This window comes from Microcebus murinus, chromosome 24, assembly GCF_040939455.1.
Source record: "Microcebus murinus isolate Inina chromosome 24, M.murinus_Inina_mat1.0, whole genome shotgun sequence".
NCBI classification, from domain to species: domain Eukaryota; kingdom Metazoa; phylum Chordata; class Mammalia; order Primates; family Cheirogaleidae; genus Microcebus; species Microcebus murinus.
This window is the reverse complement of record NC_134127.1, coordinates 1252009-1279208: the sequence shown is the minus strand read 5'-3', so window position 1 is coordinate 1279208 and position 27200 is coordinate 1252009. Positions and strand designations below refer to the sequence as shown.

General features: G+C 40.6%; 1 protein-coding gene and 1 long non-coding RNA gene across 6 annotated transcripts; one reads left to right on the top strand and one right to left on the bottom strand.

The window, feature by feature from the left end:
* Positions 1-230: 230 nt before the first annotated feature.
* Positions 231-27193, bottom strand: LOC105878161 (uncharacterized). 5 transcript variants are annotated; one of them, XR_012914707.1, is made up of 4 exons: positions 26529-27191; positions 25370-25462; positions 3880-4138; positions 231-1049 (listed from the first exon to the last, which is right to left on the bottom strand). It is a non-coding gene; the product is annotated as an uncharacterized LOC105878161 (long non-coding RNA). The 5 variants fall into 5 exon arrangements; XR_012914703.1 differs by lacking the exons at positions 231-1049; positions 3880-4138 and adding exons at positions 20891-21602; positions 22869-22942 and having other exon boundaries at positions 26529-27193; XR_012914705.1 differs by lacking the exon at positions 231-1049 and having other exon boundaries at positions 3819-4138; positions 25364-25462; positions 26529-27193.
* On the top strand, positions 3274-21880 carry GOLGA7 (golgin A7). Its single transcript, XM_012777424.3, has 6 exons — positions 3274-3351; positions 3557-3689; positions 11299-11451; positions 16883-16984; positions 18039-18101; positions 20458-21880. The coding sequence occupies exons 2-5, from the start codon at positions 3579-3581 to the stop codon at positions 18084-18086; spliced, it is 414 nt and encodes a 137-aa protein (XP_012632878.1). The 5' UTR covers positions 3274-3351; positions 3557-3578; the 3' UTR covers positions 18087-18101; positions 20458-21880.
* Positions 27194-27200: the final 7 nt, after the last annotated feature.

Sequence of the window (27200 nt, the reverse complement as noted above, 5' to 3'; positions counted from 1 at the left end):
AAAGTAGTTCACCGATACAGTCTTATCCAATCCTGCTTGGAGAAAAGCAAGTCCAGAATCACACACCTGTTTCCCTCAAGCCCAGTGACCAATCCCAAAATACTCATAAGTGGAGGAGAGAGCCCACCTCCCCCAGTTAACACCCACTCACATGAAGATCCGATTTCAGCCCCTTGGGGATTCCTCTCCACACGTGGCTATGTGAAGTGATATGAGTAGGCCGCAACAGGTGGACTGAAGAAATACAACTCTATTTCCTCTTTACTCCTACTTGGTAGCAAGGGGGAAAAGGAAACTTCTAATTTGTCTGTTCAAAAAAAAACTTCTTTCAAGTATTTCTTAAACCAGATTGGGTTTTAAGCTCAGGCAATTCTGAGTTCCCCGTTGTCCTGGAGGAGCCCAAGTTCTAGAGGAGTGTGCATGTCATTCGGATCTGTAGGAAGGAAAGCTGGGCTCTTGCTTGTTCTGATGTCCTCTAGAGTCTGCCTCGCCCTGCCTAGTCTCTGGGGATGCTGGGTTGTTATTCACTGGTGTGTGGCAGGTCCCACCTGGCCCTCTCGAGCACCACGCTGACAGCAGTGTAGAAATCCGCGTGCCCTCACACTTTTCAACCTCCTCATCCCCACTCCAGGCTTCTTCCAAGTCACAGGACCTCTGGGCACTCCCACACTGGTTCACCCAGTCACAGGCACACACTGCAGAACAGGAGACTCGGAGGCACCACCTCCAACCCTCCAGCCTTGGCCGTCTCCAAGCTGCCACCTGGATGGCACCTGGGCTGCTCTGGCTCCCGGTTCTGTGCCGAAAGACGGGCTTCTGGTGCAATCCTTGAGAGGCAGAGAGCATGACGCCCTTCCCGGGCATTCTGGACACTGCCCCTCAGCCCCTCGCCCACCAGGCTCTTCACAAAAGAACGTACAAAAGTGTGTTTAGGGATGGGTGTAGACAATGACCGTACGCTTTACTGTCCTTCCGATTTCTTTTTCGCCCAGGAGCCTCTTCCCAAACACCAAGAGAGCTTCCTTGGGTTGCATTTACTCTGCCATTTCCTGGAGCAAAAAAAAAAAAAAAAATCTGTTTTACCACCTAGTCTCAGTGGCCAAGGGCTGCAGGAAAAACCCCAAATACACAATATATGAAAATTATTTTGTCTACTCCATTCAACCAAAACTTTGAGGGAAGAGACTTTTACCTGTTTGAGGATGTTCTTAACTGTAAATATTGACTATGTGGGAAACAGCTCTTAGGAGATCTTACTGAGTCAGTAAGGAACCTACAGTTTTAGAGACAAACACTGGTAGACATTTAATGCAAAACAGGATCAGATAATGGAACAGAATAGAAAGTCCACAAAACCTCCACACACATACACATAAAATATGCACATACACACATTAATTTTTGACAACGTTACAAAGGCAATTCAGTGAAGAAAGGAGAGTCTTTTCCAAAATGGCACAGAAACAATTGGATAATAATATGGAGCTGGGGGGGGGGGTGGGAATATCTTCAATCCATCCCCGTGGGCAGCAGAATAATGCCCTCCCTAATATGTCCACACTCTCATCCCCCGCAAATCCATGAATATGTTAAGAAAGTAAAAAGATAAGCCATAGACTATGAAAAAAATGTTTTCAAATCATATACCTGGTAAAAGATTTTTCTGTGAAATACATAAAGAACTTTCAAAACCCGATAACACCCCAGCTAAGTTCTCAGGCAAATACAAAGGCCTCAGGAAAACATTTTTACACATACAAGGACCCAAGAAATAAAGTTCCTTAAAAATGTAAAACAGACCTTAAGTCCAGCCAATAAAGATATAAATCAAAACAAATAAACAAACACCTCTCAGTAGCAGGAAAATACATACAAACAAAAAGTGGGCAAAAGATTTGAATAGACACTTTGCCAAAGAAGATTTATGGGTGGCAAATAAATACAGGAAAAGATGCTCAAAATCATTCATCATGCAAAAATGAAAATTATAACCACAAGGAGATACCACTACACAAGTGTTAGCAAAGATATGGAGCAACTGAACTCTCATACACTGCTGTGGGGAATGTAAAGTGGTATAACCACTTAGAAAACAGTTTGGCAGTTTCCTAAAATGTTATACCATATACCGTATACCTACCCTATGATCCAGCCACTCTACTCCTAGATATTTACCTAAAAGAAATGAAAACATACATCCATGCAAAGATTTGTAAATAAACGAATGTCCACAGAGGCTTTATTTGTAACAGCCCCAAACTGGAAGCAACTCAAACAAGTGAATGGATAAACCATGAGTATCTATGCAACGAAATAACTACCGGCATCTAAACAGAATGCACTGTTGATAACACAACAAGAGATGAACCTCAGAATAATTAGTCTATGTGAAAGAAGCCAGATCAAAAAAAAAAAAAAAAAGTGAATGCACACCGTATGATTCAACGTATATCAAATTCAAGAAAATGCACATTAATGCACTACAGTGACAGAAAGAATATAGATAGTGCCTGGGGACCGGCAGCTGGGAGAAGCAGGAAGGAGGGATTATTATTAAGGAGCAAGAGAACTTTTGGGGGGTGATGAAGGTTTACTATTTTGATTGCAATGGTGGTTTATGCTGTACACATATGCCCGAATGGATCAAATTAATCCAGTTTAAATATGTGCGGCTTATTGTATGCCATTTATACCTCGATAAAGCTGTTTACAAATACAATGAGAGGAAATTGTTTAAACATAAAAGAGCAGGATGTTTAAAACATATTAAATATATAAAAAAGTGGTGCTAACAAACAAATTGTATTGGCCAAGAAGCACCAGACGAGCCAGCGATTTGTTTTGCGTTTGAGGGGTGGGGTTGGGGGGGCTTTCTTTTGTTTTTGTGCGTTTTCTGGGTCTTGTGTTTTGCATTTGAGTTGGGAGGTGTAGCCCGCACGTAAGCTGGGAAGTCCAATCAACAATAAAAAGAACCCCTCGCGTTCAGTGATTAGAAACCACCCCGCCACAATCAACGGGGCAAAAGACGCCAGGGGGAACTCAGAGCCTCAGACCCAGCGTCCACGGGAGTCCCCACAGAGGGCGCGCGCCCCCTACTTCCGGGAAGACGCCTCTCGCCGGGGAGGCGGGGTCGGCTCTGGGCCCCGCCCACGGCGCCCGCCCTCCGCGCTCCGCAGCGCGCAGCCTCGGCGGGGGCGCTTTACGGCCGGAGGGTAGGGCGGGTCCTAGGCCGGAGGAAGGAGGCCCAGCTGAGGGGCGGGGGTGGGGTGGGGTGGGGAGAGACTTTTTTTGCGGCAGGACGTAAGTGACGGCGAAGACGGTGCGACAGCAGCTGGAGGGCCGAGGAGGCGGGTTCGTGTTCCCCGGGCCGAACCGGGCTGTGGGGGGCGCGGGGCCCGGGCCGAGGCGCCGGCGGAAGCCCGCCGTGACAGCATGGGCGAAGGGGAGCGCGGCGGGGAGGCCGTGGGCTGCTCTGGGCGGGGCGGGCCCGCGGGGCTGGCGTCCCGGGTCCGGGCCGGGGCTCTGACCCGTGGTTGGTGTTCCCCCGAACCCGCAGCGCGGCGCGTCCGGTCCTCGCCATGAGGCCGCAGCAGGCGCCGGTGTCCGGCAAGGTGTTCATCCAGCGAGACTACAGCAGTGGCACCCGCTGCCAGTTCCAGACCAAGTTCCCCGCGGAGCTGGAGAACCGGGTACGCGCTTGGCTCCCCCGCCCGGCCGGGAGCGAGGGGGCGACTCCCCGGGGCTGGGGCGGGGTGTGGGCCGCCTCCCGGCCCGAGCGGCCACGGCTCCGGCGAGGGCCAGGCGCACTAGGAGGACGGTCGCCGAGCAAGACCCGGCGTTGGGAGGAGGCCCAGCCTGGGGCGTGATGACTCTACATACCTTTACGTTGCCGGTGGGTGCCGGGAGTCTACACCCAGCAGTCCTGGTCCTCTGCTGCCCCCCGAATCCCCACCGCGGGGTGTTGACAGCAGTGATGAGGAGCTCATTCCTGAGGCCCCGGGCCACCTCACTGAGCGGGTTGTAGGCAGTATTCTCCTCCGAGTCCATGCAAGAGAAATAATCATCGTTCCCGTGACCGGCGTTTGTGGTCAGCGCTGGTCCTGCTGTGCCAGGCGGTGCAGACAGGCCTTCTTGGACCCTAAAAAGTGTAGAGCATTAGATGGACCTGGACAGGAAAATATCCTAGAACAAGGCCCTAAACTTGTCACTCTTACTGGGAGTCGCCTCTTGTGTCTTGCATGGTAGAACTGTTACCAGGATATAGGTCCTTTGGGCACCCTTGCATGCAGAAATGGAAGAATAGGATTTGTTTCCCCTTCCGACTTGTCAAAAAAAAAAAAAAATCATTGTATCTTATTGTAAAGGTACAATGGAATGTGTTTGTGTGGTGTTTTGGTGCCCGTATGTGTATACTAGAGATTCTTTTGGTCTTGAGCCATATTACTTAGATTCTGTTTCCTGTTCAGAGGTCAATTTCTGGCTAGCTGGAGCAGGTTTTGTGGCTCTTCTACAGGCAGGGTGAGGGCCTGAGAGGTGATTAGGCGTTGCGTGGGTGTGGGGCTAAGAAATGTTGGTCATGGGATAAGTAGGCGTAGATGAGTCTGTGCTAGAGAAATGTGTAGCAGTCATTTAGTCAGTTTGTATCAAGGTGGGTTGCTCTACCTGATTGCAAAGGTTAGGAAATCAACAATGATCAATTATAGCTTCCTTCAGCTTGGTTTATAACTGTGGAGAGGTTAGTGGCCCAAATATATTTCTGCAAATTAAAGCTCAGACATACCTTAAAAAGCTGGTGTGTAAATTAGCTTGTTGTTGAAATGCTGCAGTGTGTTGTCAGCAATGTTACAAGTAAACGCTGTGTGACAATAGATGGACATTTACACAGTAGTTTGAAGAGGTAGAAATTCAGCAAGATGTTAATTGGCTAAAGTTACTGAATGTTGTTTTTAAAATAATTTAATATCACAGTTAACATGTTTTACATGATAAGACTTATGAGAAATCTATCAAATGTTTTATTTTTAAGCCTCTTATGGAAACCATAACTTACACAGTTTATGTACTTCAAAATCAGAATGTAAACTATTCTTTTCCACCTCACTTACTTGGATGTTACAAGATTCCTTTGTTTATAGGTTTTTGGGGGGTTTTTTTGAGACAGAGTCTCACTCTGTTGCCCAGGCTAGAGTGCCCTGGCATCAGCCTAGCTCACAGCAACCTCAAACTCCTGAGCTCAAGAAATCCTTCTGCCTCAGCCTCTCAAGTAGCTGGGACTACAGGCATGTGCCACCATGCCTGGCTAAGTTTTTCTTCTTTTTTTTTTTATTTTCTTTTTTTTTTTTAATTTTAGCGTATTATGGGGGTATAAGTGTTAAGGTTACATATAAGTTTATATATATATATATTTTTTTTAGTTGGCCAATTAATATCTATTTTTAGTAGAGACAGGGGTCTCACTCTCGCTCAGGCTGGTTTCGAACTCCTCACCTTGAGCAATCCACCTCAGCCTCCCAGAGTGCTAGGATTACAGGCATGAGCCACTGTGCCAGCCTGTAGGCTTTTAAAGTCAAATTTCCTCCTCATATATTTGAGCTAAATATACGTGTGCAGAATCAGACAGTAGCCTTTCACTGTGTGTGGTAGAGCCTTACATTTTATAGTCTAAATACAGAAGCATGATGTAGTCAACAATACTCCACTGATTTTTACAGGACATCGATATTTCTAAATTCTGGAGTCCTTTTACTTCTTTGATTTCATTTAGCCCAGAACTGCTCGTGATACTGAGTACTACATGGAATGTTACATGGTGCTATTCAGTTGTGCCTTTGAATTTTTTTTTTCTCTTTAAATGTTTGAGTTAAAACACTAGTTTATACTATAAACCACTTGGGAAAGCTTTGATTTTTTTTTTTCTGTATTGAGATTGAGATTAAATTTAAATTACAGGTTTAAATTTTCCTTGCTTTGTTTCATGGAAAATTAAAAGGTTTCTTTCTTCTCTACTGCTTACCCTAGAAATTTTCTGATTGCTCTGCCACTGGGCTGATTTTCCTTTTGTGAGAACATCTCGCTTGGCAACTTAATAGAGAAAGAAACTAATATACAAATGTTATGTATTACTTTAAAGCATTTTTAAAAATACACATTTGTGCCCTTTAATTTGGGAGCGAGGACACGTTCTGTTCACAAGTTTACTTTCTCCGCTGCCTTTTAGAATGTCATGCTTTGATGCTTAAGTGCTTTGTTGTCAGGACACTCTTTAAAGGAAGCTTTATTCTCATTTTAGCCAAACTACAAGTATCTTAGTCACCCTTGGTCTGGGTAGAAAAAAATGAGTGAACTATAATTAAGGCATTTGTTCTCCTACATACCTTTAAAACTATGTTTCTCCAATCTGGTCAGTAGCAGTTACCTTTGACTTCCCACCCTTGGTCAGTGATCACGTTAAGTTTCAACACCATGCTTTCTACCATGTAGTTCAACAAGAAACAGAAATTCTGGGAAAATTAGCCTGATTCCTCTTTCCATTCTGACTTTGAACGTTTACGAGTCGAAATTCGTATTTGGCTCCAACTTCACGTATCTCTGAATTTTGATGTAGCTTTTATATCAGTGTCCGGGTACAGGTACCTAATGGAGAACACTCATGGCAGCTGTTGTTTATAGTTCTTAAAGGCAGTGAGATAAAAACACCTGATTTGTTCTGTTGAGCCCTTGCAAGTGAGGTTTGTCATTTCTATCTCATGCTTTTTACCTTTTATTTCCCTTTTCTTTTTAAAAAAGAAAATAACCTTTAATAACCTCCCAAAACTTCTTGACATTTACTTTTTTAACCTTTTATCCCCTCTTTATTGTTAATAACCTTTTTTTTAAATAAATCCTTGACCTTGGATTTTTTTTTTAACTATTTGCCTCCATCCTGTAAGTCATTGCAATCTCGGAATAACTCTTAAGAGTTAGTATTTCTGGTGTGAACAGTAATTCTAATCAGAAAGAAATAAGGTGTTTCTGGGTTGGATCCCATGGTTTTGAATCACACTGTATATAAAGAAATGTAAATAATTCAAAGGACTTATCAGATCATAACATAGGCAAATCAATTATTTAGACTTTCGTAGATTTATCAGTGGACAAACTGAAGGCATTAGCATAGGCATAATTAGGTGAATATAACAGTTTACCATTAATATTCACTCACTGGAGCTTTTCTCCTAAGTCTGTTTTCCGGGAATAAGAATTGTAACTTAGGGCACCCAGGTGGCCGGTCCTGACAACACATCTTTTAAGGACCAGGTCAGTGAGGGAATGCTGCCCTGCTCCTAGCACCACCTCCATGTACCTGGCCCTTGTCCCAAACTCTAACATTCTGAGAAATTTGAAATAATTCCTTTTTTTTAAAATTTCAGCATATTATGGGGGTACAAATGTTTAGGTTATGTATTTTACCCTTGTCCCCCACCCCCAGTCAGAGCTTCAGCTGTGCCCTTCCCCAAGATTAGGTATTCATCGCACTCATTATGTGTGTGTATGTATCTACCCATCCCCTCCTTCCCCCTCTCATCTGCACAACGCCCAATGAATGTTATTCCTATATGTGCACTTAGGGGTTGATCAGTTAAAAACAATTTGATAGTGAGTACATGCGGTGCTTATTTTTCCATTTTTGGGATACTTCACTTAGTAGAATGGAAGGACATGAACAGAAACTTTTCAAAAGAAGACAGAATAATGGCGAATAAACATATGAAAAAAATGTTCAACATCTCTGAACATCAGGGAAATGCAAATCAAAACCACAATGAAATATCACTTATCTCCAGTGAGAATGGCCTTTATCAAAAAGTCCCGAAACAACAAATGTTGGCGTGGATGTGGAGAGATAGAAACACTCCTACACTGCTGGTGGGGCTGCAAACTAGTGCAACCTCTGTGGAAAGCAATATGGAGATACCTCAAAGAGATACAAGTAGGTCTGCCATTTGATTCAGCAATCCCATTACTGGGGATCTACCCAAAAGATTCTACCCAAAAGAATCTACCCAAAAGACATTCCATAAAAAAGACATCTGCACTCGAATGTTTGTAGCAGCATAATCCACAATTGCAAAGCTGTGGAAACAACCCAAGTGCCCATGAATACATGAGTGGATTAATAAAATGTGGTGTATGTATACCATGGAGTACTACTCAGCTTTAAGAAACAATGGTGATATAGCACCTCTTGTATATTCCTGGAAGTAATTCCTTTTGAAGAACAAGGTGGAGCTGCCACCACTTTAAAGGTTACGTTAAATTTTTTCATGTCACCAGCTTATTGACTCCTCATGACTTTTCCACGCGAAGAACAAAACAATGACTACAATGTCTTCTACCCTGAGGGATTTGATTTCTTTTTTTTTACTTAAAAAAATTTTTTTTTTACTTCAGCATATTATGAGGGTACAAATGTTTAGGTTACGTATGTTGCCTTTGCCCCACCCAAGTCAGAGCTTCAAGTGTGTCCATCCCCCAGACGTTGTGCACAGCACGCATTAGGTGTGCAAGGTGTGAATATACCCACCCCCTCCTCCTACCTCCCACCTGCCCTACACCCGATGAATGTTATTCCTATATGTGCACTTAAGTGTTGATCAGTTAAAACCAGTTTGGTGGTGAGTACATATGGTGTTTGTTTTTCCATTCTTGTAATACTTCACTAAGTAGAATGGGTTCCAGCTCTGTCCAGCATAATGCAAAAGGTGCTATATCACCATTGTCTTTTGTGGCTGAGTAGAATTCCATGGTGTGTATGTGTGTGTGCATACATATATATATATATATATATATCACATTTTATTAATCCACTCATGTATTGACGGGCACTTAGGTTGTTTCCACATCTTTGCAATTGTGAATTGTGCTGTTATAAACATTTGAGCAGTGCAGATGTCTTTTTTATAGAATGTGTTTTGTTCTTTTGGATAGATGCCCAGTAATGGGATTGCTGGATCAAATGGTAGTTCTACTTGTATCTCCATATTGCTTTCCACAGAGGTTGTACTAGTTAACCTGAGGGATTTTAATAGTTTAAGGGTGATCATAAATTGTTTTACACTTTAAAAAATTATGTTCTTGGGAATGTTTTGTCTCATACTGTATGTTGGGGTTCTTTGATTATTTTTTTTCTGAGTCTATTTCTAATATATATTAAGAAAAACTTCATAAAAGAGAGAACTCATCAGTAAGTAGTTTTAGAAGTAAGGGAAGCCTTACATCAAAGAAGGCCTACAGTGAGGACAGATTAAGAGTGTCAGTATTGGATGAAATACTCTCCCAATGGACCTTGAAAACCCTAGGATGAAGTAATGAGGTTTGAAATCTACGAAGTACTATCAGAAGAAGAAAGTAATAGCAGATGATTAGAGTGAAAAAACAGATCACAGTACAAGTTGAGTATTTCTTATCCAAAATTCATGGGACCAGAAGGGTGTCAGATTTCGAATGGTTTTCAGATTTTGGAATAATATTTGCATATATGTGATGAGCTATCTTGTTAATGGGACCGACATCTAAACACAAAATTCATTGTTTCATATACGCCTTATACACATAACCTGAAGGTAATTTTATACGATATTTTTGTGCATGGGCGTGTAACACAATGACTCACACCTGTCATCCCAGCACTTTGGGAGGCTGATGGGGGAGGATCACTTGAGCCCAGGAGTTTGAGACCAGCCGGGGCAACATATGGAGACCCTGTGTCTGTAAAAAAAAAAATCTTAAAAATTAGCTGGGCATTGTGGCTCGTGCCTGTAGTCCCAGCTACTCAGGAGGCTGAGGTAGAAGGATTGCTTGAGTCCAGAACTCCAGCTTGGGTGACAGAGCAACACTCTGTCTCTTAAAAAATAAATATTAATAATTTTGTGGATGAAAAAAAGGGTTTCTTAAATACATTGAACCATTTTATCCCCTTTGTAGGCATGCTTGCATGGGGAAATCTGGGTGTGTGTGGGAAAGATAAGATGCATGGCAGCTGAAGGGTATTGGGAGGGCCTTTTCCACTTGGGTACACTGAATGAACTGTTTGTCGTGTACCTGTGTTTTGACTGTGACCCGTCACAGGAGGTCAGGTGTTGAATTTTCCGCTTGTGGTATCATGTCAGCACTCAAAACATTTCGGATTTTTGGAGCATTTTTGATTTTGGATTTTCAAATTAGTGATGCTCAACCTGTAATAGTAGTGTAAATGTAAGATAAGGGTGTCACCGAATAGAAAGAGGTTAATAGGAATGACATGGTATGAAGAACTGTGTGTTTGAGATTTTACCTTATTCAGTGTGAGCTATTAGTAACAAAATAGTTACTTGAAAAGAGATAGATTGAGTAAACAGAATACAGAACTTGCACTTTTTTAATCCTTTTGCTTAAAATGTCTTTCCTTTATGCCTAGTAAATTCCAGTGTTTAGGTAATTGATTTAGTATTACCTGTTGTCCCCAGATAAAGGGAACTTCTTCCTTTTGGGCCTTCACTGTACTTTATACATGCCTCTATTAGAGTGCTGTCAGCTCGTTGCATTTTTGTGGTTATGGATCTCTTCTGCTTGTATAACTATAAACTCTGAAAGTTTCAAGACAGTGCCTTATTCATTTCTCTAAGGCCTGTCATAGTATCTAATAGTAGGTGCTCAGTAAATGTGAATATAAGTAAATAAAAAGAGGAAAAGGGCCAGGTGCGGTGGCTCACGCCTGTAATCCTAGCTCTCTGGGAGGCCGAGGCGGGTGGATTGCTCAAGGTCGGGAGTTCGAAACCAGCCTGAGCAAGAGCGAGACCCCGTCTCTACTATAAATAGAAAGAAACTAATTGGCCAACTAATATATATATAAAAAATTAGCCGGGCATGGTGGCGCATGCCTGTAGTCCCAGCTACTTGGGAGGCTGAGACAGAAGGATCGCTTGAGCCCAGGAGTTTGAGGTTGCTGTGAGCTAGGCTGATGCCACAGCACTCACTCTAGCCTGGGCAACAAAGCGAAACTCTGTCTCAAAAAAAAAAAAAAAAAAAGAGGAAAAGAATGTATAATTAAGTGTAATTGAAATTCAGAGCCTTAAAGATATCCAATGCCCATAAAAGGGATAAAATTAAACCCTAAGCAGTTTCAGTAACTTAGGTCCAGATTTAATCACCGAAATTTTGTTTGACAACTATTAGATAAGAATTTTGGCAAAACAGCAAGATAAGTTAGTGATAGCAAGGATTAATAAGTTGCTTATCTTTTCCCCAAAAATTTATTTTTAAATTTTTCCTTCCCTGCAGATTGATAGGCAGCAGTTTGAAGAAACAGTTCGAACTCTAAATAACCTGTATGCAGAAGCTGAGAAGCTTGGGGGCCAATCCTATCTTGAAGGCTGTTTGGCTTGTTTAACAGCATACACCATTTTCTTATGCATGGAAACTCATTATGAGAAGGTAAGACTACATATCTTATCACAAAATCTCTCAAAATCATAAAGAGATGATTACATGGTGACAATTGCCATAAAATTTTTAGGGGCAGTTGTATTAGTAATAATTCAAATTTTGTTGCTTCTATTTCCAAAGCACATAGGAAATTCCTGAGTCTTTCAGAAATAGGTCAAAATTGGTATGTCCATCTGCAATTGACATATTGATGTTCATATTGGCCTAGACTTAAGAAGGATGTAGAAAATCTATATGTTTTCTTTCTACCCAGCTTTCTGAGAATCTTTTGGTTTTATTTCCCAATTTTCTATCTTCGGTCTTATTTTCCCACCTAAGTTCCTTTCATCTCTTCTCCCAAAGACTGAAATAGCTTCAATTTTCCCATTCATTAACTTTTCTGATTGCCTGATTTCCTCTGCCACTGTCCTAGATTGTGCCCTTATCATCTCTCTCCTAGACTGTTAAAGTTGTCTGACTAATCTCATTTCTTCCCTCCTTTACCTTTTCCAAACTATCCGCTGCTGTCTTAATAAAGCACAGCCTTACTTCCCTGCCACTCCTGCTAAGTCAGAGACCTTCCTGGCTTTTCTCTCGTGTCCCTACAACATTTTATTTGCATCTGTTCTCTGCCACTTTTCTCTCTACTTTGGGATGAGGCATTTCACGTTCTTGTCTTATTTGTCCTTCGAGTGTGTATTCTTCTCGTGGACAGTGCCTTAACCATTTTTGTATCCCTCTTAATGCCTAACACCATGCCTTTTATTGTCTGTCAAGCACTCATTGACTGTGTATTAAATGGATGTGTGTTAAATTTCAGTCTTTGGGAACTGAATAACTTTTCACTGTTCATCCCCCATACCTGAAAATGGCATTGAAAAGGCAGGTGTGCTATTAAACAAAATGGGGAGGTGGGAGGTTTGACTTCTGACATCTTAAGTTGAGAAGCCAGCAACTCTTGGGTCTAGCAGGCAGCTGGAAAGAGAAGGTACTTAGGTGCTTAAGTTAATCACAGTAAACCCCTAATATATCAGTAATTCTCACAATGTGTAGAAAATGAAATGCTGTGAGAATATATTATACCCCACCTGAAAGAAATGTCTTGCACTCCATGCAGTAGAGAGTGGATATAGTTGCTCCTAAGATATTTTGATGTGTTAGCTGAAAATGCTGCTGTATTCTGCATTAGCATCCTGATTGTTATTATAATTCTATCTATTCTAAAAGGGTATATTTAAGTATAGTAGCTTATATCCTTCTCCATATCACATAGAGAAGCAGCTTTCATTCCTGTGTGACTTGCAAAATAAGTTATTGAGGATCAGTATCAGCCTTCAGTCTGTGTTCAGTCTTAGTATCTTCTCTCTAGTGTACTTGGTGAGGGAAGGGACAGGAGGGTCATTCGATATATATTTATTAAAAGCCTGCCATGTGCTAAGCAGTGTGCTGGGACATAACTGAACAAGGCAAACGTGGTTGCTGACCTTGTGGAGTTTATAATTTAGTGGTACCAACTGATAAGAACAAGGAAACAAAGCCAACAAAGTTATACGTTGTGGTAGGTGCCTGGAAGGAAACAAACTGGCCTATGATAGAAAATAGGCAGGACCTAATTTAGACCGTGTGGTAAGAAGAGGTCTCTGGCGTCGTGACATTTAAGCTGCTACTTGAAGGATGAAAATCCTGGGGCACTGAGGCTGAGAGATGAACATACACAAAGGCCCAGAGAGCTCACGGGTCTTGGAAACTGAGAGAGGGCCATTCAGCAGGAGAGAGGAGGGGCCCTGAACAGCTAGAGGTGGATTTGGAGAATTAAGCAGGAGCCATATCATATAGGAGTATGTATTCCATGGAAAGAAGTTTAAATTTAATTTTTAGGGCAGTGGAAAGATATTCAAGATTTTAAGCAGGAGAGTACTATGATCAGATTTTCGTTTTAAAGAGATATCTTTGCTCTGTGGAAAAAGGCATAGCAAGTTAGGAAGCTCCACCAGATTCCAGATGAAAAATGGTATAGCTTGAACCAGCAACGGAGCCGTGGAGATGGAGGAAGGGATATGTTGATATTAGGAGCCGAATGTAGGAGGGGAGGCTGAATTTGTGCGGATAGAAACGTGGTCATCCAGGATGGTCATTTAAAGATGTGTATAATATTAATAATTTAAGGTAGAAATACATTAACTTTTATTTGCCTATGTATATTTGCTGAAATAGATACAACTACTGATGTCAGCTGTAAAAAGAAATTGGTAATTGGGTGCCAGCCAAGTCATATACTAATTATGGGCTCTTGGACAAATTAATCTGAGTTCTCTCAACTGTGAAATGGATCTTAGAATTAATGAATTGTGGGATAGGTTTTAAGTAATGTTTTAACTTGCATTTATAGATAATATATGAGATACTACTTTATAGGCCTAATCAAAGTCTCTTTCATTTTTGTTTTTGTTTTTAATTTTTATGGGCAAACCCCCGGACCAGAATATGTTCAGACAGACTCCCTCTTTCTTTTTATAAAGCAAATATTATAAAGCAAGTAAAAGCCAAATAAAATTAATCAAGAAACCAAGACTTAAGGCATGGCCACATTTTTCAAATAGGTGATTGTTTTTGTTTTTTTTTAAAGAAACTGGACATGGATAACTAGATTGCGCAAAATTAATAACTGGAATGGTCATAATTAGGATATAATGTACCACACTTTTAAAAGAAAACTTTTTAAATGTGTATTTGTATTTTTGATAAAACAATACAAATATAAGGGTAACTGCCCTCTCCCTTCCCCGGTTTGTTCTCTAGGAATTTCTGTGCTATTATTTCCTACTTATGAAAGGACAGGGTTGAGTCATTTAGTCTCTTTTGTTTTAAACACTAAAACCCCTAGTCTACGAACAGTAAGCCAAATGTAATAGTGCTTATACTTCGTCATGTGTGTTAAATTTTTTGAAATTGCAAATAGGCCTTTTAAAACTCACTAGAACAATCATGCATTTTTCCCTATAATGTGCTATTTAATGATTTAATTAAAATGAAGATAAAGACTTCAGTGTTATTTCTCTATTGTTGCTACCCATTATAATTAGGGAACAAATGGGGTTGTAGAAGATTCTCCTCTCAGTAGCTCTCTGCCTTGTTCATCAACTAGAACACATCCCTTCTGCCTATGTGCTGTAATTTCTAAAACAAACACAGGAGAGAACTTGGATATGTTTTAAAATACTAAGGTCCTGGTGTTCTCACGTAGCCTCTATCAGGCTATTTTCCTTGAAGGTCCCCAGTTTACTATTCTCAGGGAGAATAGTAGTTTCTCCTGAGGTTTGATTGTGTTTCATTTTGTCAGTATTATACAAATTGAGGTTTTGTTGAAGGTTTGCGAATAACAGATGAATTTGATAAATATTATGGCTTGTTTTGACATCAATTTACCAAAACTAAAGTATGAATAAAATGTCAACATAAAGTTTCGTGGGGTGAGAATGGTGCATTGTCCTGTCTGGGATTGCAGTATGAGTTTACTGATATTAATGCTTTTCTATTATTAAAGAGACTAAGAGTTTAAAAGCATCTTGTTGAGGACAGTGTTGCCTTTACCAAAATAGTATAAGAGGATTTGGAGCTTAATCAAAAAGAAAACTAATTGTTTTCTTTCTGAACTGATATCCAAGTGCACATGAATGTTATTAAAGTTTAAATAAAAATGTTGCAAAACAAAGTTATGTTTGAATCAAATACAGGAATGCTATTTCTTGACTAGTAACCTGAAAGGAGGAGGAAAGCTGCTCTGAAGGAATCCTTTCTTTGAAACCAGCCATGCAGGCACTTTTCTGAGTGCCACCCTAGAGTTATGGACTGGGGCTGAGTGTCCAATTTCCCATTCTGGCAGGTGAGCTGCAAAGGAAATTGGAGAGAAGACTGAGTCCTGAGTTGGGCACCTTTATGGGCTACTTCCTCCTATTCATTATTTTAGGATGATTGACAAATTCTGATATTATATAAAGATAGTCCCTAAGGATTTTTGTTGTTATTGTTGTTCATAAAGACCAAGCACAGCTCAAATTCTTTGAGAGCTGAAAATAAGAGAATGATATACACATTGCTTCAGGTAATTAGGTGAAAAAATAAATCTCTTTAGAAATAGTATTCTTAATTTACTATGTAAAGAATCATGCAGATTGCTCTTTCAGTAATATCATGCTCTTTTTAAAAAAGTGCAAAACATGAGATTTTATTAGCCCCAAAATTGTAACCTTAATAAACTATTTAAATTATTCTCCTTCAATAAGGGCTTGAAAATTCTTTATACAAACCATACAGCGTTTTTAACTCTAAATCAGTCTACATACAAAAGCATCTAAATTGTGACATCCTAATTTGTTAGTTTGGTCTGGTACATTATACACACTTACTAAATCATTGTTTAATTTCCAACTTTATTTTCATATAGTTCTTTTTTTCCCTTTATGTCGTGATCACATTTGTGACTTTATCATTTGCTAATAGTGTAAATTTAAGGAAATATATAGTAATTTAAAGAGCTGGATCAAAGCCTCTTTGAACATTAGAGCCAGAGAGGGGTTATGATGACTTTGAGCCTGAAGTAAAGCATGTAACTCTTTGATTTCGGATATAGCTTTTAAGATTTATTTTCTTCTAGCTTATCTGTCTCAGAATTGCCCTTATTAAAGCTGGAGATTTGGCAATTTCCAGACGTTCCTCTGTATCCTATCTGGTTTTTGTCTACATTTGCTTTGACTTTTACAAGCATAATACTAAACTTATAAATTGAGGTTCCTGTCTAGGAAACGAACAAACCTCAGAATAGCACTACATGCGGTAATGGAAATGATATAAGACGCTTGTGGTCATCAGAAACTCCACGGCTGCTAATGCCCACATGCTTCACAAAGGAAATAAACTTTGCAATTCTAAAATGACTGAGCCACCTTTTGTTATAGGCCAGCCTTATATCTTTACTAGAATTGATAAAAATGTACAAAGGAGAGAAAAAATGTTTCCTTAAGTTTTTTAGAAGAAAAGGCCAAGAACTAACTAACTATCCTTGATTTTAGATGTCACAGAACAACACTTTATGGCTGGGGCTAGGGGAGCACAACTAGCTGTTGTACGTGTAAGCGTCTGTGCATGTCTCCACCTCCAGGATTGAGGCGATGGGGAGGTTAGCAGGCGGGGGTTGGTCCTCATTGGGCACTCGTGTGCGTTTGCGGTGAGGCTGCCTCTGACTTGGAGGGGCCGCCACGCTGTGCTGCGTGTTGTATGCAGCTGGCGTGAGCAGTGACTCAAGCTGTACTCTGCCATATGAATATACCCATGACTTGCCTTGAAAACTAATTCCACTGCCTAAATATTTTGAGATCTAGCTGACACCTAAAGGGAGATCTGATAAAATTTGTAAAAAATCTGTGGTGTTTCTTTCTGTCAGGTTCTGAAGAAAGTCTCCAAATACATTCAAGAGCAGAATGAGAAGATATATGCTCCTCAAGGCCTCCTCCTGACAGATCCTATTGAGAGAGGACTTCGAGTTGTATCTTTTTAGTCCAGATCGCAAGGTCTAAATATTTATAAAAGGAAATATTTGTTATTATTTGGCATTGGCTAGAGAGAATGTGCTCCCATCTCTTATATTTGCCTTAGGAAGTTACTATGTGAATCACACGCTTACCATAAGCCTCCTTTCGCCAGCATTTTTTCTCAGAGCACGTCTCTCTGTCCTTTGCACTGTGCAGGTCTCTGTGGACTGTGTGGTATTCTGCTTACCCACTCTCGGTGGCTCTGAGGGCATCTTGTAACAATAACAGGGGTGACAGGAGTAATGCATTTCAGCTGCAGAAACTACACCGAACGCCCCTTTGAAATGCATGAGCTCATAATGTTGGTGAGACTTGTCCTCCAAATGAAGTGCAGTTCCTGGGGTTCATCGGAGGAGCTGAAATCAGTTACAGCTGCCAGATGTGTAATTTCATTACCTTTGACATATTGTGCATATATTTTGGAGGCAGTGGGCTTTGAAAATCACTAAGTGAATTTGGTAAATAAAATTGCAAAAAACTAATTTAGCTTGATAACTGGAATAATGGGTAAATAAATTTTTTCAAAACCTCTAGGTCACATAATCCTAGGCCTTCCAGCTGATAATGATTTCAGCAGTTTTATTATACTCTGCAGCAATGGTTCTTAAACTTTCAGAGGTCATGAAGCCTGTCCCAAGAAAAAGATTTCATATAAAGATTTCAGGGCATTTTTGAATCCCTGAATTCATTACCTGCATGGATCCTCAGTTAGAAACCCCCCTAGTTCTACAAATAAAGCATCCTTTTCAGATTGTTTTTTCCAAAAAATAAGTCATCCATGTTGGGAAGGAACTACATGTGGAATACTATTAATAGAAGTAATTACATTTCTTAAAATTTTCACCAAGGAGAAAGCATCATGTTTAACTTTAATAGGAAAAAGTTTTAATAATTTAAACATAAAGCAATTTGAAAACAGAGTTTGTGCAGATCATACATGCCATCTTGCCAAGTCTCTTTTATGTGTTATGTTCTGTAGTGTGTTTTCTTAACAGCCATGCTGTTTAGATTGAAATTACCATTTATGAAGACAGAAGCATAAGCAGTGGAAGATAAACCATAAAATTAAAGGTAAATATGAAATTATATAGTTTATATGCAGTTTTTGTAAATTTGGAGTATACATGAATTGTCTTCAATGTATGGTAAATAAATCAGTAAATCATGTAGTTAAATAGGGGCATATTGACTCTATTAGCTTAAGCTAATCACCATATTAGCTTGATATTTAAAATGTGTATTTAACCTAAGTTCTATTTGGTAATACAGAATTTAATCCTGATTCTCCCCCCATATTGTTTTTGTTGGTAGGGAGAGTGAAGGGGGGGGTGATACTTGCCTTGCTTTAATATCTTGAAACTATTATAAGCATTTAAACAGTTGGGTTTTGCATATAAGAATCAGCTCAGATATTTACCTACCTACGTGACAAATGACTTGAATAAGCAAAGGAACATTCCCGAGGGGAGGGGCGAGATTCTGAATATTTCGTTTGTTATGTTTAAGTGGCTTCAGAGCCCTGTAGAAGAAAACTTACCTACTGGGTAGAACCAAAAGTTTTGTTCCTCTGTTTAAAATGTTAATGTTCTTGCATATGCAAATAATACCCTTTAATAGGTATGAGACTAATCAACACTAATAAGAATCTATAGGCAGAATCATAGCCTTGCGAGTGGCAGCGAATAGCACGCCGTGGCCTCTGCCGGTCCCAGTGACGCGCTCACTCCGCGTGTCCCGCTGCTGCACTTCCCTGCTCTGCTTTGCTTGCAGGTGTCCGTCTCTGATGAACAGACGGCACAGACACAGAATGTGCTGGAGTGGGCATGCCTCTTTCTAGGGCAAAGTCAATAATAATAGCTGCCATTTTGAGGGTGCCTACTATGCGCTAGGTACAAAGGTACTTCTAAGTCTCAAAAGAACCCTGCAAAGTGTTTTCCCTGTTTCATAGATGAGCAAACCACGGTACAAGTGGATTCCACGAGCATTGGGGTGTGAGCTCAGTTCTGATTGCCCATAAAACCTCTGTGTTTTACACCATGTTTCCTCTCAGTATTTACAGCAGCAGGAACATGGAGAAGGGAAGAGTTCCTCAGATTATTCTGGATGTTTCTCCCCTTCTGCTCTTTTTCAATACTTTTTAAAAGAATACATTTTGTCGGCTCCTGTACCATTTATTCAATCCTACAAGCCGCCCGACACTCAAAGCTGCCTTCTTTAGCGTTAGTGTGTCACCTGAATTCTTGAAAGCCAAAGCTGTAATAATGACATCCTCTGCTATATGTTTTATTTCTTTAAAATACTTTGTTTTGGAACACTTAGTGTTACTTGTTCATACTCTTTCTCATGTACAATTTCCAAACTGATACTTTTCAAATGAGCAACCGGGAACCTTATGTGTGGTTTTTGTGATGTGCCATTGGAATACGTTTGTTTTATCGGTTGCAGCTGCGTTGACTTGGCACAGCCCATTTGTCCTGGCTCATTTTGCAGCTATTACCATGTGACAGTATGTTTTCTGAGGTGGCGTGGAGTGTGGGGTTTTGAGCAGTTACACACCAGAGGCTGATCTATCAGTATTCGTGCAGCTGCGACAGTCTGCATGGAAAGATTTACAGGAAGGACTTGTGGATAGTTTCATGAATGCACATATTTTTGTTCAACATAATTTAGTTTTCAGAGCTATGTATTCTTTAGATCTAGGGTCCAGTATGGACTACGATCTTGTAGAAGGGAGGGAAACTCTAAGAATAATTTCTTAAGTCTGCAAGGTGTCTGCAGGTTGGAGCAGTATATACAAATTAGTGACTTAACAAAAGAATGCACAAACCATGGGGTGGCTTTCATTTTTAAAAGGAACTTTAAACAAAAATATTTCGCTTTTTTTAAGTTTAATTTTGTTACTATCTTACATATATCTTTATTATTAGATACATTGTTGGTGTTTTCTCTGTCATCTCTATGTAAAATGGAGCATATGATTATTCTATAACAACAAACAGCCGTTTCGCACTATTCTAAATGCTTAATTTTAATCATCACAACAACCCTGTGATGTGTATATACTGTTATCTCTGTTTTCCAGATGAAGAAACTGGGGCACAGAGACCTGGAGTTACTTGTCCATGGTTAAACAGCTAGTAGGTAGCAATCCAGGCAGCCTGGCTCTGTGGTTGGCACTTGGCCTTTTGCCATCCTACCTCTCGTGATGTGGTTGATCCGAGATCCAAACATATAGAACTTAAATTTCTAACTGTTGAGCTATATACGCACTCAGACAAGTGGTACAGATTTTATTAGATAGAATCCCAGGTTAATAGAACATAGCCCACATACCATAAGCTCATACCAGTTGAGTCAGAGAAACGGTTTTAGAAGTTGTTTCTGGTGTTCCTTTCTAAAGCCTTTATTTTTTCCCCTCTGATTGCAGATCCCGCCTCCAGCTGGGATCCTCGTGTGTCCACTGGCCGATCGCAGAGCGTCCCTACCTCCTCTCCAGAGCATCATTCCTTTGTATCTGCTGCCAGAGCCACGGTGCCATTTACTCCAAGGACTAACTTTCTAAAATTCCACACCTGGAGCGACCTACAGTCGCTCAGCATCCACTTTGTGTCTCCAGATTGTGTAGGACTCTGTGACCTTTTGATTCGTTCCTGAGAGAACACAATGAAGCATTTCACTTTTTTTATTCAAAGCCATTTAATAAAATAAAAAATACGCAGTTGGTCAGCCCAGCCCAATGCAAAGTTTATTTCTTCTCTGCCACCAGTATGCACCATTGGTTCTCTCCATTCTTTGGGCCAGCTTCTCAGGTGGCTTTGGGCCTCATCATGTCATAGCTTAGCCAGTATTCAGTCTTATTCCCCAAAATTAACAAAATGTTTTTCTCCAGGATTTTGGTGAGGGGTTGGCTGTGTCTGTGGTTTGGCTAGTGCATCTCCCAGATTTCAAAGAACTACCAGTTTTGCCATAACTCAGATCTTAAGATCTGTTTCTGCTATTGAGTTTCTCAAACTGAAGCTCATTTAAAAAAATGTATAATGTTATTTGTTTTATTATAGCAATTATTTCTAATTAAAGCAGTATTTAATGCAATTTCCAATTATTCGGAGAATTTTTATGTTATTATTGCATTACCTTGACTGTTGGGAAAATGTGGTATGTGTTGCTTGTTCATTACAAAAATAAGTAAGCACAATAAAGTGGATGCTAAACCATCAAACACATAAATGTCCCTGCTGTGTCCCTGAATGTGTAATGAGCAAGTACAATAAATATTTTAATTATAGTTTTGTTATAAATATAACTTATGAGAAAAAAATTTGATAGGAATAATACTGTATATTACTAATTTTTAAACTATCCCTCCTGGCAAACCTTATAACCCACAGAATTTCCTCATATACAGTATTCAGTACACAGAAATCTTACGATTGGGTTAAGTACAGTAAGTTATTTCTAAGTAAAACTCTCCAGTCTGAGTCAGTATTTCTAGCTCTCCTTCTGGCTGTTCGTTCTTAGCATCAGGGCTTCTTACGCCTTTTACTCGTCTTTGGGGTTTGAGAGCACTGTATTCTGGAAAAAAAAGTTAAGAAATACATTGGGGAAGTGAAACAGTTAAAATTTTACTTTGAGATATTGTAGGTGCTAATGTTGGATTTACTCTTCCAGATTTAATTTCTTTTATGAGTCTGTTAGTTACTCGAAAAATCCCCTAAGTTTGTGTGATATTGTATAATTGTGTAAGAACTCTTTTGTTACTTTACAGCCTGTGATAATGTGTCTGCCTTTTAAACCCGTTGCAATAACTTTGCTGAAATATTAACACATTAGTAAAACTTTTCTTAAACAAATCGTCTGTTTGTCATATTTGGTGTGATTTTGTAAAGTGGTAAGTGATGTGGCATTAAATTTGGCAGATGGACAAATTACTAGAATTGTAGTATAGGATAGGATAGGATAGCTTAGTGTTTTTAAACAAACATCTTAGATTTATATAGTATGTTACAACTCTCAGTTTCTTAACTGCTTTATCGTAAAAGAGCAGACATGGTAGCATAGGTAAAAATCCAAGAAATAGTCCCTAGTAGTAAAAAAAAAGTATTTGTTTAAAGAAATAAGAGATTGGAATGTTTTTTTTTTTTTTTTTTTTTTTCCGGAAAATGCTATCAATTAGATCGTCTGATGACTTGGTTTTTTAAGTGAGGTAGATTTGGAGAGAATACTAACTTACAAGATACAGTCTATATTCTGACTTTCTCTTTTGTGAGTTTTCTTATATAAAATTATTTTCCTATGTAAAATTTTCATTGTTTTTCCTATCCAATGAAACTAATAGTAAATAATACTCATGTAGCCAGTAGTCAAAAAAGAGGTCATAACACCCAATCATATTGTTTCCACTTCCACTGGACTCTAGCACCTCGCATACACTGAAGTCATAATTTCTCAGGAGTGACGTGCTTTGTTTTTTGTTCGTTTTATTTTTAAGTCAAAGAAGGTCAGAGTATTTATTGGTGCTATACTTCCCTCCATCTTACCAGCCTCCCCCCTCCCCCGCCCCTCTCTGAGACAAAGGGAGCTGTAAATTCCAGGAGAGCAGACGTGGCTTCTCATCCTTGCATCTTCCCCAGACTCCACGCATGCCCGTGCACAGTGCTGCACACACCCAGCGCTCACGTGTTTGTGGAGTGAGTGAGCGAGAGAGCTAAGCTGACCACCAGGTCATTAACATCGGAACAGTTGCTTTGCTATACCTGCGTTAGTAAGGTGGTTGCCTGACTTGACAGTAACTTGTGTGTTCCCTTTGTAAAGTTGCCTTCTGGAACCGGGAGAACACACCTGTGGCTTGTTCTCCGGTCGAGTGGGACCTCAGCCTGGAGACCACTCTGGAGGAGTCCTGTGACCTTTCTTTTCTAGATAAGAATCCCAAAGGAAAGGAATGGAGTTGCACTCAAACCTCTGAGGGGGGTAGGTAATGTAATAATTAAGGAACCTCCTGCTCACACTTCATCCTTTATTCTGTATGTCATTGACATCACTAAAGTGTGACGTTAAATCTAGCTATGATTGATTGAAACTGGAAAACATCCTAAAGTATATTTCTCCTTAATTCTTTTCATTTATTTAATCTTCTAATTAAAGTTTATTTTTATTTGTTTCTTTTTTTTCCCTTTTATTTCATCATATTATGGAGGTACAAATATTGTTAGGGCTACAAATATTGCCCCTGCCCCTCCTCCCTCCCCCAAACGTGCCAGAGATTCAAGCATGTCCAACCCCCAGGTGGTGCACACCACACAAGTCATGTAAGTATACACCCCTCCCCTTCTGCCCCTCCCGCCTGCCCACCACCCGATAAAATGTTTTGTTTTGTTTTTTTACATTTTGGTTACATTATTTATCTTTGCTTCTCCCTAAGAAGGGTTTGTTTCTTGTTTTTTTTTGAAACAAGGTCTCACTCCTTCGCCTGGCTACAGTGCAGTGGCTCATCAAAGCTCACTGCAACCTCAAACTCCTGGACTCCAGCGATTCTCACTGTGTTGCCCAGGCTGGTCTCCCAACTCATGAGGTGATCCTCCCACCTCAGCCTCCCAAAGTACTTGGGATTATAGCATGAACCACCACACCTGGCCTAAAAATTCATTTTTAGACAGTTTCCACTTTTCAGAGTTCTCGAAGGACCTAGTAAAGCATGAATAATACTTTGTACTCGTTTGAGTCCTTGCTACTAAATTTCTCTATGTAAAATCAGTTACAAGAATGATACAAAACTGTGCTTGTCACTCTTAGCGGATAAAATGTATCACAGGTTTATAATCTAACATCACCAGAGACTATAGTACATATAGCAGCTGAAATAGGCCAAAGTGGTCCCCATCCTCATTTGTGCTAGGTTCAAGGAACATAAACATCAATAAATGTAACCATTACACAGTGACCAACTGCAATCTGCACATGTGTAAGTATAAAGGGTTTTGTTTTCCTTCCTCCCCAGAGCTGGAGTAAACGGTTTGATGATAGTACTCTCCAGGGCTCCAATTCAGTTTCCAATAAGCCTTCAGGTTCCCTTGATCCTTAGCAGCACTAGACTCTGAGCTCTGCTAATTCTAGTTATACCCCCCAAAACAGAGAGAGATGAAAATATGGAAAAATGGCTTTTTCTTGCTTACAACTATGCCAGCAGATCTCTAAAATAAATGAATTACACTTCTAGCCTAGAAGCAACATATAACCAAAGGTAAAGTTTGGGTCAAGCTGAATTTCTCACTTAAAGTAAACATGTCTAAGATGAAGCACAGAATAACCGGGAAACTCACAATCTTACTTCTCCACAGAGAAAAATCAAGGCAATTGCAGTCTTCACAGAGTTCCATGGGTCACATTCTAACAAGTTAGCTTACAGAGTGACAGCTGTTCAAAGCAAGATCAGCAATAATAGACCAAATGACCCAAGGCTTCTGGTTCTTGTTTCAAAAAATACCAGTAAGCAACAATTTCATGACTAGATTTCAGTATTTTCAGTTGAAAATACTTTCATAACTGAACATAAACTGAAAAATCTAATAATTTCTATTACTTAAGGATACTTACTCTAAGGGTGGAATTATTACATTATCTGTTCTGAGCTAACTTAGTAGTAATATACTCTGAAAATGGCACGTGACATAGAATATAACCATCCTATGCTATAGCGAGTCTGATAAATAGAGGGTGAATGTTGAACTCAGTTAATTAAGATGTTTACTTTCACTTATGAGAAACCTGTAAGAAGTGTTTCAGTGAATAAACCTATACATAATGCCAGAAGGTTTTAAGATGTCACAAATTTAAAATTTCACAATTTTCTTCAATCAACCCAAGCCTTTATTCCTTATGATTTTAAGTATTGACATCTCGAAAGATGTATAATTTATAGATGCTACATGTAGAAATGAAAGTAATAATGGTAACACAATAGCTCCACCTCTTAATTAGAAAGTTTGGAACTTAAGAAGAATTTTCTATAAATCTTACTGTACTTTGTCAGCTCAAGAAAACCATTACCTATAGTTGACCCTTGAACAACTCAGGGGTTAGTGGCACCGACCCCCCTGTGCATCAAAAATTTGTATATAACTTTTGACTCCCTGTAAACTTAACTAGTAATAGCCTATTGTTGACCGGAAGCCTTATGGTCACACAATCGATTAACACATATTTTATATGCTATACATATTTTATATTTACTCTTAAAGTAAACTAGAGAAAAGAAAATATTGTTAAGAACTATAAAGAATGATTTATTTAGCGTTCATTAAATAAAAGTGGATCATCACGGAGGTCTTCATCCTCACCTTTACCTTGAGTAGTCTGAGGAGGAAGGGTCTTGCTGCTTCCCATGGAGGAGGTGGAAAGGATGGCAGGAGAGGTAGGCACCCTCAGTGTAACTGTCACTGAAGAAAATCCCACGTTTAAGTGGACCTGCACAATTCAAATCTGTGTCGTTCAAGGGTTGACTATATACAGGTGATTCTGAACTGTAGTCTAATAGTTGTCCCACAGAAAAAAAACTATTTCAGTGTAGTCTAAAGTTCTCAAAATGGTGCCCATGTCTATGATCCATTAACACTAAGAAAAGAAAGACAAAATGGAGGAAGACAATAAATGAAATTTTGAAACAGGGCACATTCTTGTTAGCCTTTTCCTTTGACTATATTCAACTTTTTCTATGACTATATTCGAGAGAGAAAGCACTGCCCGAAGTTATAAGCATTTAGAAATACTGAGTTTGGCCTGGTTTTTGTTTTGATCTTAGGACAACTGCCTCAAGTATTCTATGGAAAACTTCCCAGTACTTAGGCATATGAGCTTTTCATCAAAGATGCCCATGACATAAAGGCACATGTACTTCTTTAGGGAAGGTCACCTTTCTATTTGCATGACTCATTCAGGAAATCATTTTAATCAACACGCCAAATGCTATACTGGCCAGAGTGTTTGAGATGATAGATTTGATTTTTTTTTTTAAATGTACGGTCATTGTATATTCTGCAACAAGCAAAGGGCACGGATCTTTTATTTATCTCCTCACAGTGTTTCAGGGAAGATCTAGTGTGAATTGCATATCTTTTACATTTGTAAGGGGGACCCAGGCCTGGCCCTGGCCGTACACAGCGGGTATTGACTGGGCTTTATACCACTGGCCAGAAAAATACTTGCAAATTCATCCAGCCAACAGCTTTCCTTATGAGGCTAAAAGGAAACAGTCTTGAGAGCACTTTTCCGCCTTCCTTAAAAATGCAAGCTGTCCTCTCTCCTGTCCTTAGGCCCAATCTTCATGCACTCGGAAAAGCTGGGGTCAAACTTTGCTGAACTACACGCTCCCAAACCTTAACGCTTTGGTCTTTGGGGCAGTGAGACCAAGAATGTGTTGAGATTCAGAGGAAAGAAACGCTGAGGACGGCTGGTAACCAACAGCCAGCGAGGGGAGTGACAGGAGAAAAACAACGACGGTATTACCTTGTGTTTTGAAAGCACCTTTCTCAGGTAAAGCTCCCGAGTCTGTGCAGACACACAGTTCAGTGTCGTCTCCTACCCTCGGTGGCTAAAAGTCTGTTCAGACTGCGGGGGAGAGGCCCTTTGAGGGAAGCCGGAAGCGGCCCTTGCACGGAAAACAGGGCAGCAGAGAGGAAAGCGCCTGCAAGTCACATCAGGGACCAAAACCGACAACATCGCGCTGGGAGGGAAAAGACAAACGTATGTAACTTCTGTGCTTTCCCCCCGCACGTCCGGGTAACTCGGGGAGGCACTGGGTCAGCTCGGCGGCAGCGGGGTCGCCCGGCGGGCTGGGGCCGGGCCCGGCCGGGCCGCTCTCCGGCGCTGCCCCCGCGGTCGGGTGCGGCGCTTCCGGGAGTGAGAGACGGCGCTTCCGGGAGTGAGAGACGGCGCTTCCGGGAGTGAGAGACGGCGCTTCCGGGAGTGAGAGCCGGCGCTTCCGGCCGGCGGAGACGAAGGAAGCGGCGCCCACAGCCCCGCTCCGCCAGGCGGCGCCAGGCTAGCTACCAGGCGCCCAGGCGCCACGCCCGGCCGCGGCGGCGAGCGCCCCCTCGCGGCGGCCCTGGCGGTGCAGTCGGGGACGCAAGCCCGAGCTGCCGGCCGGGTGGGCGGGGCTAACCCGGAACAGCCTCCCGC

Excerpts from the sequence above, each read along its gene's own strand:
- GOLGA7 (XM_012777424.3), top strand. The coding sequence starts at position 3,579 with ATGAGGCCGCAGCAGGCGCCGGTGTCCGGCAAGGTGTTCATCCAGCGA. Across the intron at positions 3,690-11,298 it reads CCGCGGAGCTGGAGAACCGG|ATTGATAGGCAGCAGTTTGA; the intron begins GTACGCGCTTGG and ends CCTTCCCTGCAG. Across the intron at positions 11,452-16,882 it reads TGGAAACTCATTATGAGAAG|GTTCTGAAGAAAGTCTCCAA; the intron begins GTAAGACTACAT and ends TCTTTCTGTCAG.